We start from the raw sequence: 12,839 nt of genomic DNA, 5'->3' as shown, positions 1-12,839 counted from the left end.
GCCTTTGGGTTGACGTGCAAATAGCCCATGTGCCAAACGGGGACTACACTCTACAAGGTGTGAGGGGAAAATACGTGTGGTTTTGAATGAGAGCAGCTTCAGTGCTCGTCTATATTTCATCTCCCATGGAAGTTTAAAATAATTTGTCTATGATCCGTTTATTCACATGTTTTTAGTATGTCATTATGTGCAGTCCTGATTCTTTAATAGAATGAAAGGATTTGAAGTATTGTGACACATTTCTTAGTCATATGTAGAGAGAAAAGGTTGTAGTAAAGTGAAGAAAGCAGTTCGCAAAATGCAGTTGGTTTATTCATCATGGGCAATTGCAGTTCATGACACTTTCTAATTACCCAAGCAGTACCACATGTAGTTTCGCAAAATTTCTCCTTAAATTTCAGATTTGCATTTCAACCCTTTATCATTTGCTTTTATGGGATTTCAGATAAATTATTGAGGCACAGAGAATTTTGAAATATCCAAAAACAATATAACTATACAAATAGTGTTGGATTTCTGGTATAAAAATACATTCTAAGTGCTATACACACTTTAATACTGTCACTGCTTCGGCATTATCATATTTATCAGTGTCGTTTCGTTCCCTGATAAGTGTGTTAACACTCCCAACGTCCATGTTCACAAACCTAGGTCGGGTGTAAGGTAATAAGGGAAATAAGCCAAACAGAATGACGTCCATCTCTGTTCAAGATGATCGTCCATAGCTAACACTCCAATGTAAAATCAGACATTTTGACAATAAATATCCCATGGATAAAACAGACACGTTTGCACAGACTTCCACAGACAACAACCTTCAAAAATTAAAATAGGCAGTTCAGCTTCACAGCTTGTGGATGGTTTTCGCTTTCTGCACACTATAACATCGGAAAAGAGAGGGAAACACATGCTGTGTATGCATTTGGAAATACTGAGACACAAATAGCAGGAAAGAAAAAAACCCTTGTTCACACATCTCACCATCAAAAGTGGCTGAACCAGTTTTTTCAGTCTAACAATGTACAACTGTGCAACAACATCAAAAGGCACCCGCAGGAGATTTAGGTAGAAAGTAAAGGTCACCATTGAAACCATGGCAGAAATGGTATTCCTGACATTTGCAAACTCTACTTCTATCAATGAATTTATGAGGAACTATAAAGACTTTTAGGGACAATTGAACAAACTTGAAAGGGACACTACAACCTCTATTGGGTCAAAGGAAGTCACTAGTCCGTCACTATGAACCAGCAACTGTGTCATAGAAAAGGTGATTAGGGAAAAAAATAATTGGCTGTCAAAATAATGATCAAATGTATCATAAACAATCTACTTCTGACAATTTGCTAACTCTACAACATCTAATTCTGGTCCTCTACCACTAAATAGATCAACACAATCAAATGAAATTGACATAATGGATACTACATAAGTTTTACACAGACTGAGAATGTATATACCTAGAATTTAGAACACTCCATAACCATCTCCACGGGTTGCCACGGCGAAGGCCGGATAGCCCTCGTAGGTAGCGTATGCTGTCAGGTCCTGGCCCAAGGAGACAGCCTGTTTGAGCTGGGAGGCAGCTACTGAGGCTGAGGTGTTCGCTATTGTGTAACCTGCAGATCAGGAGAAATGACGTACATTTAAATGGTTTAATCTCATATCTTACTGTTATTGTGTCTGTATGATACGTTTTTTTCTAGAACCTATCACAAACTAGCACTTGCCAGAATATGCCATTAATGAGGTTCCAGGATGGCACTAGAACTTAGAACACTCCATAACCGTCTCCACGGGTTGCCACAGTGAAGGCCAGAGAGCCTTTTGGTTTGGTTAGTATTTGTAGTGTATACCATGTATTGTAGTGTATACCATTATGTGGTTCTAGGCTAGCGACCTACTCTAGAGAGAGGGTTGGATGATGGTTAGTCTTACTGACCTTTGGGGGAGGCAGGTAGCCTAGTGGTTAGAGTGTTGGGCCTGTAACCGAAAGGTTTCTAGATGGAATCCCCGAGCTGACAAGGTAAAAATTGGTCCTTCTGCCCCTGAACAAGGCAATTATCCCACTGTTCCTAGGCCGTCATTGTAAATAAGAATTTGTTCTTAACTGACTTGGCTTGTTAAATAAAAGGTACAAAAATAAACATTTAAATTACAACATACCTGGGAATGCAGCTACTGCTGCAGATGAGGCCTCAGCGCCCTCTGTCTGCAGCCCCAGGGTCTGCAGGGCATGCTCCGCAGCATGAACCTTGGCCTCATCCACAGCAATACACAGCTTGGCTGGGGTGAACGGATGCCTGGATGAAAGAAGGGAGAGACGGTTAAAGAAGTTGATGTTGTATGTATGTAAATGGTATGTAATAGAAGAGCCCAGACACTTGCTCTTTTTACGATTTCACTTGGCTTTAGAAATTGACCCCACTAGCAATAGACTTCCTCATGCTTATTCAGCGGATGTGTCATTACAATCTTTATCTTCAACGTTATATTACATGTCGTGTGTCTCGAGCTATAGCAGGGGTGGGCAATTCCAGTCATTCGAGGGCCTGATATGGTGTCACAGTTTTACCCCAGCTCCAGCTAACACACCTGACTCCAATAATCACCTAATCATGATCTTCAGTTTAGAATGCAATCTGATTAATCAGCTGTGTTTGCTAGGGATGGAGAAAAAGTGTGACACCAATCAGGCCCTGGAGGACTGGAGTTGCCCTCCCAGGAGCTAGAGCCTACCTTTCTGTGTGCTCATGCGCGAGCTACACGGAAGAAGTATCGCTCGAGTCGCACGCGCCACATGCCTGACATGGAATATACCGTTGCGGATAAAGTTGGGAATGACACAATTTCATGTGTACGACATCTAAAGACCTGCATCGCTATACTGAGAGCGTTGCCGTTTCTAAAATGACAACGTTTTTTTTTTTTGGAGTCTTTGCTCATGTTTTATCTGTGCCCTTGCAACTTCTTAACGAGCACGAAGAGTTTTATTGCTGTTGGATTACGTTTCTCAAAACCAAGTGGTATCGCAAAGAAAGTGTTTGGGCACTTCTGTAACATGCCATTTACATCCAAAACACAGATTTGGTAAATGTTTTTTTTTTAAACTTCTTTATAAGGTTATGTTATCCAAAGGGGTCCTTCGATATAGGAAGCCACTACTGAAAACATAACTGATGTGTACAGTAGACTCCAAAGTATGGCTGTGTTTCTTACACATTAGGGTATTGGGTGGCCAGAGCCGGAATGGTGACTTTGTAGAGGAACAGTTGCCTTTGATCAAGTCCAATGGCAGAGTGAAGCTGATAAACTGGCTGCCCCCAGTTGTTCTTCTGACACACATCCTCCAAGATCTGGAAGATGGTATACGAATCAACACATATCCATAGATCAATCAATGATATGACATTGTTTTTCTGCAACATTCAATTATTGAGTGAGCAGAATTCTGAATACCTTATTTAGGGCTAATAAGTAAGTGTGTGGGTGCCTGTGTGTGTTTGTTGTTGTTCCTCATCATGCAGTTCATTGCCTCGTCCGGGAGGTGTGTACCTGTGGCGCATGTTTGATACCGGGAGGCTTCATAGACACAGGGTTCATGGGCGTGAGCTCCATGCCCGGCAGCAGGTCAAAGAGCTTGTCGTCGGGGTGCTTGTCTGTCTTTAGTTGGTAGGTGGCACAGCCTCGGCCTACACCTGCGTAGGCAAGGTATCCGCGACCACCCATTCCGCGCACCCCTGCTGCCCCTACAGGTACATTCATGTAAATTTCTAGGAATGCAAGAAGGCATTAAATCCAATCAAAATCACCAGAAATCACCTGGGGGCCATCAAGACGATGTAAACACTGATTATGGTGTCATCCAGGCCGGCACAGTACAGCGATTCTCATTTTCACCGCTTAAAGCTGTGGCGTTATTTTGATTTTTTTTTTTTGGTTGGTCGTCATTCATTTCAATGATTCCATTTTCAACATGTTCAATTCCCCCCAAATCCAACTTAATTGAATGATCGCACTTGTCATACTAGACTGTAATATGCAGCCATGGAGAGCACATTTTGAATGACAGTCAGACATCCCAAATCTCTTACTACTATAAATAAAGCAGTACAGCAAAGTGCTAAATGCATGAAAATGGGTAACTTATCTCTATTAGGAGATCAAACATAGACATAAATGAAAGAAAATATACTGTATCATTGCAAAATGTGTATTTGGCTCCAGCCTTGTTTAACATTTGACTGAAGTATTTTAGAACATGCTGTTGATTAAAACCATTCATTGCAATTTAGACCAAAGTCATTTCAGTTGAATCTTTCAGTGAAGTGCTGATGTTGGAATCTACCCATCGAGGCTGGTTGGATTTGGATCTCTCAAGTGATTATAGCAGATAGCATTGATCAAGTCAGGTACTCAAAGACAAAGATTGGTAGATAAATTGCCACATATATTTGTGTCTCACTGATTGTGGAGAAGAAGCAGAGAGAGGGTACCCACCTCTAACCGAGGGTGTGCGCACCAGGCCACGGCCACCCACATGCCCCTTGGCACTGGGGAAGCGGAACTGATTAGGAATAGCAGCATATGCCTGTGGGGCGTAGAACACTGGGGCACCCAGGTAGGCTGCTGAGGGATCATACACCTGGCCAAGTGTGTAGGTGTACTCCCCCTGGAGCAGGGTCCCACCGCGGCCACCTGTACCCCGGGTGTAGCGCACGTAGTTGTCCTTATCCACCGGCTTGGCCAGGGTCACCTCCACGGGTGAGCCATCCACCAGCTAGAGGAGGAGTTGACATTTAGGAACTGTTCAGTGTAGAGGATGGTTGGTGGCTGGATCGTGCATTGTTGTGTGATACTGCTTGGTTCTGGTGGTTGCAGCCTGATTCTGATGTGAGTTTGATTCCCACATGTGTTGCATGTATTGATATTGCGCGTATGGTTAACTGGGAGTCACTTTAGATAAAAGCACGTGTTGTTATAACATTACATGTCCTGGGATGGACCAGTGCGAGAGAGAGAGGCCCGCAAGAGAGAAAGTGCGAGAGATTATACCTTTCCGTTCACTGCGTCCATGGCGCTTATCGCGTCCTCTCTCTGGGTGAAATGGACAAAGGCGTAGTCTCTGATCTTCTTCACTCTCTCTACAGCACCTGTGGATCGTTAACATGCATCCGCTTATCAACCCCATTACAACACACAGTCACATACAGAAACTCGTTGTTGAACGTGACACACTCTCCGGCTGTACTGTAACTGAACCTGCCTGGTTTGATACTGTTGAACTCCTTCTCAATGGTCTCTTCTGTAGTAGCCAGCATCAAGTTCCTCACATAGAGAATCTTCACCGTTGCCATGGTGTCCTCGTCCACTTCCACTTCAGGCTCCGCCCAGTCCACGGCAATGGCGTGTCCCCACAGCTGGATCCTCCCTGGGGAAGAAGATCAGGAAGTTCAACATTTCAGCCAATCAGACCACCCAGAGTCATAAGACCCAAATTGGTTTTCACAGTCAAAAGTCTCCAAGTTATCATGATCCAATATGATACACTATATCCTTCCATAGGATTATGTGACAATGATGCTGTTTTTAGACTGACTGACCGATTAGACTGACTGACTGATTCTCAGTACTATGACTGTTAATTGTATGAAATAAGGGTCCAGTACCTGGTAATAGTTTTCTTCTGGCCATGGCTGCAGCGCGGTGACTGTCATACTCCACAAAGGCGAAGCCCCTGTTCTTGGTCTTGTCCGCAGCACTGGGGTAAACAATCACCTCCAACACCCCATCTGTCACTTTCTTCATCTCCATCAGGATCTCCTCTCTCTTCTTGGATTTGGGGATACCCCCCACAAACAGACGACAGTTGTCCACACTGGCACACACTCCTAGGAGTCTTCCGTTCCTGTAGAGTAAACAGATTGAATTAAATGTGAAGATTGATTTAGTTTGTCAACGATGTACACAATGAAATCCGATATCGTTGCTGTATGCTGATGAAGAGAGTGTTCGTAGTCCTGCAATGAGTTTTCCATGACTCAGGCATATGTTTCTGGTAGCTGACCATTAGGCGACACAGGGCTTTTTCTCCATTTAATTTCCTTGTGTCATGTGATTGCTTACCTGATTTCATAGTTATTGAGCTGTTTCATGGCGGTCTTAGCTTCATTTTTGGTGGTGAAGGTAACAAATGCATATCCCCTATTATTGCCGTTGAAGTCCATCATCATCCGAACCTCATAGATCTTCCCAAACTGTGAATAGAAAGGGGATTTATTTTTTAAAACAAGGACATACAACAGGTTACACTTTGGCAACTGTTTTAAGTGGGCAAACATCTCTTACTTTCTCACACAGGGGGACCAGCTCATCCTCGAAGAGGTCCCTGGGTAGCTTCCCCACAAAGATCTCACTGCCCCTCTCTGGGGGAGGGCCTTCCCAGCCTGGAGGGGGCCCGCCGTACCTCCTCTGACCATTCTCCTGTGGACACAACTGGAATGAGTAACCAATAGCACAGGGTTTGTGAGGATTTCCTACCACTTCAAAGCCCTTTTGTAAACCAGGTTTCATTCCAAATGAGAGATTTGAGCATTCATATAGAAATCTCCCTGATATCTTCATTTGGTATGATCTTGTAGTTGTGCACAAATTGCCCAGACAATCCACATAGCAATAAAGTATGAGCTGTAGAAGCACCAATCAAATTCAATTGCCAGGGGCCAGACTGCAGCAATAACGGCCAAAGGGATCCAGTCGTTTGTCTCTTCCACCACAGGGTGGTGCCCCATTATCACTTGTCATGACCGAGGCCTAGCGAAAATAGGTTTGAAGCTGATGGATAGGCGACGGATTTGATCAGAGCCCCACTTCCTCACATTACACACAAACTCCATAAAGAAGGATGACTTTTGTGCGGGGGCCATATGATAGTATCCAACACTGTGCATTGGTCATATACTGGGTGAAAGCCCTAAATGATTGGGGTCTGGTTCCTACCTGCAATAACTGGTATCCCGTGCGCTGAATGAGTGCACGCAGCGGCACCTCTTTCTGCATGCCCGTCAGTCCATCCCCGGATTTTTGATTAGATTCCATTGAGAGCGATTGTCAGCGATAAATCAGCAAAATTAGGGGTGCTCACTGAAATTAAATCACAATGCAGAACACATCAGTGACATCGCTGAACAACCCATACAGTTACCCGACTGAACTGGAGCTCAGTAGGTCACCAAATCACACTGTTACCATGCCTGAGCCTTCTTTTGTTACTATTTTCACTTTTTAGGCATAAACTCTTGAACTGGTTCAGACCTTCGGTAATGTATTCCACATATAGCAAGACAATTGTGCTCTGTATTGTGAGATACATTTGCTCATAAGTACACTTTAGCCTTTACAGAATGATTGCACTTACAGAATGATTGCCTTTACAGAATGATCAAGTCTGATTTTGGCCGAATAGCACCTCCAACATGTACTCAGCTGTTGTGCACTAATGGCATTGCTTCATGTCATGACGACATGTAAAGAGAAGCCTATTTCATTCAGTTCCCTGTCAAGGACAGCTATGTAATTATTAACGAAACTCAGCCAAACACAGGAACAGCAGACCCCCACTGAGCCCCCTTTTGTCTCAATCTATTCCACCCCACTCTCTCACACTCATGTACTGACACATAAGACATACATGAAGTATTTATGCAACAGCTTTGAATAAGGGTCCCTTCATCAAGCCTTTTGATTTTCAATGGCCAATCACAAGACACAAGACGCCCAACACTAGCATACTATAGGCTACTTCAAGATAATCCCCTTTTGTTGGTAAGAGGTTGATTAACTCATCAGGAAGATACAGTAAAAAGGCAACTCTGAGTGTTGCAATCATTTCCATCCTGATTGTCTCTGTTTCTTTCTACACGTATGGATCAAAGAGAGGCCTGCTAGTGACGACAAGGCTCCACTCAGAAGGGGTCAAAGGGTACGTGAGGGGTGACGGCCACTCAAACAATCTTCAAACGTTCTCAAGTGCCAATCGTGATGGAAATTATGATATCATGCACACACTGTCTTTTTCACCTTGAAATGTTTCCAAATACAGTCAAGCCAATCTCTCCTTTAAGAAAGTGAATTCTGCCAACACACACAAGCCCACAGATGTCTTTGTTTTCACAGTTCACTCCTCATCACTCTCCTCAATGGCTGTCTGGAAGGCTTTGTTGTAAATGTCAAGACACCAGGCAAAATATGAAATACTGGAGTAGACCTGCTCTTGAGTCGAGCACCGTCATTCACGACAGTCAAGCCAGAGGTGATATGGTTTCACTCTCTCATTTCAGATTTCAGATTGTTTGTTCACACTGCCATCAGTAACAATACTGGGACCCAGGTCATTTATTTGAATCTGTGAATTCAGTATTAGCTGCCATTATGATACTCTCCAGGCCGGTGTCTAGAGAGATGAGTTATTGCCTAATCATTCACTAGCACAACATTAGCGTAGGCAGCCAGCCATGGCAACATCACTCTTCTATTCCCTGACCAAGAAACACCTTCAATGAATCTCTACTGTCAAATATGAGGTATTGGGTTACGCGGGTGCCACTTTAAGCCTAGGTAAACACCTGGGGAGGAAAACGGTCTTTAGGTTCTATTTCTGTTCTGGGTGGCTTGGAGAGAAGGCGTTGTTATGAGGGTAAGGCCTGAGTGGACATAATACCACAGAACTCCATTACAATCTCTCTCTCTCTCTCTTATTCTCACTCTGTCTGGGGCTCTCTTCACGATAGCCTGGTTACCGTTTGCGTAAACAAGATAACTAGACGGAGGCTTATCTGGCAGTGATCAGTACCTGCTTTTAGTAGCTTTGTTGACTGAGACTAAATACACACAGGGCTGAAGGCCACTGGGTTGGCCGCTGTTGCTGCTGGAGAAATGAGTCCAAAAAGATTTATAATAGAAATGATATCAAATAGTTCAGACTCATTTCCCTTTTGGAGTCATTAGTCACACGTTTTATGAATTATCTTTCCTTTTGAGATTAGTCTCCTTTAATGTTTACTGGGTTGATGTGTTGTTTAATGTGTTGTTTCTACTGGACGTCAAATTTAAAATGGAGCTATGACTAAGGTCCCATATGTTCATTGGAATCTGGCCTACATACCATACCTTACGGTATGTATGTGGTAGGAAGTGGTAGGTGTATTTAATAGGATTACATTTCAGTTGAAAGAGCTACTGTTAATCTGTTTGTCTTATCTGAAACTGTAAGTGCCCTACTGTGTATACTATGCCCTTACTGTCCTGGAATCAATTGACAAATAAAAATGGTAGACCGGCTACAAAAGTATAAATGACTGAATTAAAATGACTATTTCAAACGTGGCTTTCCCCCGCCAGGCATGTCACACATGTGACACCTTCAACATCAACAAGATTAACAGAAAATGACACCCCACTGGTTGAATCAAAGTTGTTTCCAAACATCTACATGAAACCATCTAACCATGCCTGCCTCCTGCTTTCTTACCTCGACCGTGTCCTCAGAACCATACGAGTCACCCAACACAACATTTGACCACAGTTGATCAGTTAGATCTGTCACATGAACAATATCCTCAGTGCAGAGAGCAGATCTCCAAGGGGAGCTTTTTCTTTTTTTACAAGACTCCAAAGCAGCAGACACACAATCAGGAAGAGTTAGGGAGCTAAGCTTACCTGAGCAATTCCAGAGATCAACACCCGGAAGACTCAGTCCTTCATTCTGGGGAATTTAGCAACGTGTCACTGGGGTGATTCTGTCATCACATCATATCAAACTCCAAAGGTTCACTGTCCCCCAGCTGCTTTATGAGCCTGCAGGGTTAAACTTTAACCAGCCCTATCTCTCTCTCTGCCTCTCTGCCTGCAGAGAGAGGAGCCCTTTGACCAGGGACAGACACAGACTCACTGCTCACTTAACTAAAACACCACATTATATACTCTCAATTCAACATGACTATTTTTAGTCATATTAAATCACGGTATTAACCATAACTTTTGACTCAAGAATGCAGTAGCAGTCAAAAGTTTGGACACGCCTACTCATTCAAAGGTTTTATTTTATTTGTACTATTTTCTACATTGTATAATACTAGTGAAGACATCTAAATTATGAAATAAAATATATTATGGAATCATTTAATAGCCAAAAAACATTTAAACAAATCAAAATATATTTTATATTTCAGATTCTTCAAAGATGACAACTTTGCACACTCTTGGCATTCTCTCAACCAGCTTCACCTGGAATGCTTTTCCAACAGTCTTGAAGGAGTTCCCACATATGCTGAGCACTTGTTGGCTGCTTTTACTTCACTCTGCGGTCCAATTCATCCCAAACCATCTCAATTGGGTTAAAGTTGGGTGATTGTGGAGAACAGGTCATCTGATGTAGCACTCCATCACTCTCCTTCTTTGTCAAATAGCCCTTACATAGGCTGGAGGTGTGCTGGGTCATTGTCATGTTGAAAAACAAATGATAGTCCCAAAAAGTGCAAACCAGATGGGATGGTATATCATTACAGAATGCTGTGGTAGTCATGCTGGTTAAGTGTGCCTTGAATTCTCAATAAATCACTGACAGTATCACCAGCAAAGCACCATCACACCTCCTCCTCCATGCTTCATGGTGGGAACCACACATGCAGAGATCTCACAAAGACACGTCGGTTGGAATCAAAAATCTCAAATTTGGACTCATCAGACCAAAGGACAGATTTTCACTGGTCTAATGTCCATTGCTCGTGTTTCTTGGCCCAATAAAGTCTCTTCTTCTTATTGGTGTGGTAGTGGTTTCTTTGCAGCATTACAACCATGAAGGCCTGATTCACGCAGTCTCCTCTAAACAGTTGATGTTGTGATGTGTCTGTTACTTGAACTTATTTCTGATGCTGGTCACGCTAATGAACTTGGGTCTTCCTTTCCTGTGGCGGTCCTCATGAAAGCCAGTTTCATCATATCGCTTGATGGTTTTGCGACTACACTTGAAGAAACATTCAAAGTTATTTTTTCCCGTATTGACTGACCATGTTTTAAAGTAATGATGGACTGTCAATTCTCTTCGCTTATTTGAGCTGTTGAGATAATATCGACTTGGTATTTTACCAAATAGGGCTATCTTCTGGGCTACCACCCTTACCTTGTCACAGCACAACTTATTGGCTCAAACGCAATAACAAGGAAAGACGTTCCACAAATGAGCTTTTAACAAAGCACCCCTGTTAATTGAAATGCATTCCAGGTGACTACCTCATGAAGCTGGTTGAGAGAATGCCAAGAGTGTGCAAAGCTGTCATCAAGGCAAAGGGTGGCTACTTTGAAGAATCTCAAATATAAAATATATTTTGATTTGTTTAAAGCTTTTTTTGTTCTGACATGATTCCATAATATGTGTTATTTCATAGTTTTGATGTCTTCACTCATATTCTACAATGTAGAAAATAGTTTTAAAAAAACAAAGAAAAACCCTTGAATGAGTAGGTGTCCAAACTGTTGACTGGTACTGTATGTGTTTTTCTGTTTAAGAGATAAGAGATAAGAGATATTAATAACAATTACATGGGTATAAAGTAAATTAAATTACTGTGTAGTACTTTGATAGCGAGAGCTATATATTCTATTATTCTATTCAGCAAAAATAATAACACCAAAGTCGCAGTGTAACACATTATCCACCATTTGTCAGTGATAGACTGCAGGTAAACAAGCTACTGAACTGCCGTGTTGTCGTGCCACAATGTTTGATGTTTCGTCTTGTTTGTTTGAGTGACATATCACCTAGATTACATAGGCAGGGTCTCCCTGCTTAGTACGCTTTTACGCTCTCAGGGTTTAACCAGGTGTTTCTCTGTCTAGCTGTTCACATCCACACCCCTAATCAGAGTTGACCTCCTAGCTGGGATGAATAAGAGGTAGGTGAGACCGGGGATGACTGTAACACGGGATAGTTGTAACACTCTCATAATCTCAAGTCAGTAACAAGCGTGTGACTCATGTGACTCACTGCACATGCTCAGTTTAGTCCGCAACCCTCATGTGACGAAGCAATACCCTGTGATAAACTTTGCAAATTTGATTGACAAAAAGAACATTTTGAAGTAACAAAGTCTTTTTTGTGTGTGATGGCATCACCTGCTTTGTAGTTAGATTCACCAAACTTATTTCAGGTATATAACCAGTTTGTGTAGATATACAGTACTTGGTTTAAGTTAGCAATGCTAAAGTTTGAACAGCTCAAATGATTAATTCTGCCACACAAAATGTTTAACATGGCAATGTTGTTCTTATGTTCTCAACAAAGGCTTTCAATATCTTGTTGCATGTCATGATTCAAGCATTTTTTCAAAGTGTTACATTTCACCCCAAGCCCTGTTACAATTGAACTCTCCTTGCATTTGAGACAAAGTCACACCTTGTCTGTTGGATTTAGTGATAATACCAACACCAATTTGTAGCAGACAGATGGAAGTTGTTCCTATCACATTTTGAGTAGCTCAAACAATCTCTGAGGAATTGACAAATATTGTATTGCAACCAACCCCGGTCTCCCCTAATATCATGTCACATAACCCAGGTTTTGGTAAACAATATGTAATTATAAGAAACCTATTATTCGTGCCAAACATTGGTATCCATATTTGTCCTCAACAATTGTGAATATAATGAAACATTGGCAGTGTCTTTGATCTATATTTTGTGCATAATTGCTTTTGCCTATTTCTTTCCACTGGCAGACATTATTCCATTTTTTCATTTCCGCACAAATAATTGGTTTGTGTCTCCCAAGGCTGTGTGCCACT

General features: G+C 42.2%; 1 protein-coding gene across 4 annotated transcripts; it reads right to left on the bottom strand.

Moving 5' to 3' along the window:
• Positions 1-294: 294 nt before the first annotated feature.
• Positions 295-9,876, bottom strand: LOC118357466 (APOBEC1 complementation factor-like). Of its 4 annotated transcripts, XR_008078585.1 has the most exons (13): positions 9,718-9,876; positions 7,000-7,143; positions 6,349-6,483; positions 6,127-6,257; positions 5,670-5,908; positions 5,267-5,431; positions 5,056-5,153; positions 4,501-4,780; positions 3,556-3,773; positions 3,220-3,356; positions 2,167-2,303; positions 1,943-2,075; positions 1,473-1,619 (listed from the first exon to the last, which is right to left on the bottom strand). XR_008078585.1 is itself a non-coding variant. In XM_035734593.2 (12 exons), exons 2-12 carry the CDS (start codon positions 7,096-7,098, stop codon positions 1,468-1,470), a joined length of 1,791 nt encoding a protein of 596 aa, XP_035590486.1. In that variant the 5' UTR covers positions 7,099-7,143; positions 9,718-9,876; the 3' UTR covers positions 295-1,467. The 4 variants fall into 4 exon arrangements, 3 of the variants coding, with proteins under 3 accessions (XP_035590486.1, XP_035590487.1, XP_035590485.1); XM_035734593.2 differs by lacking the exon at positions 1,943-2,075 and having other exon boundaries at positions 295-1,619; XM_035734594.2 differs by lacking the exon at positions 1,943-2,075 and having other exon boundaries at positions 295-1,619; positions 3,556-3,749.
• Between the last annotated feature and the right edge of the window lie 2,963 nt (positions 9,877-12,839).

The sequence above is a fragment of the Oncorhynchus keta genome, chromosome 24 (genome assembly GCF_023373465.1).
Source record: "Oncorhynchus keta strain PuntledgeMale-10-30-2019 chromosome 24, Oket_V2, whole genome shotgun sequence".
In the NCBI taxonomy this organism is placed as follows: domain Eukaryota; kingdom Metazoa; phylum Chordata; class Actinopteri; order Salmoniformes; family Salmonidae; genus Oncorhynchus; species Oncorhynchus keta.
The sequence above is the reverse complement of the archived record's forward strand: the minus strand, read 5'-3'. Positions and strand labels throughout refer to the sequence as shown.

Excerpts from the sequence above, each read along its gene's own strand:
- LOC118357466 (XM_035734593.2), bottom strand. The coding sequence starts at position 7,098 with ATGGAATCTAATCAAAAATCCGGGGATGGACTGACGGGCATGCAGAAA. Across the intron at positions 3,774-4,500 it reads GCGCACACCCTCGGTTAGAG|AAATTTACATGAATGTACCT; the intron begins GTGGGTACCCTC and ends TTGCATTCCTAG. Across the intron at positions 3,357-3,555 it reads GTATCAAACATGCGCCACAG|ATCTTGGAGGATGTGTGTCA; the intron begins GTACACACCTCC and ends ACCATCTTCCAG.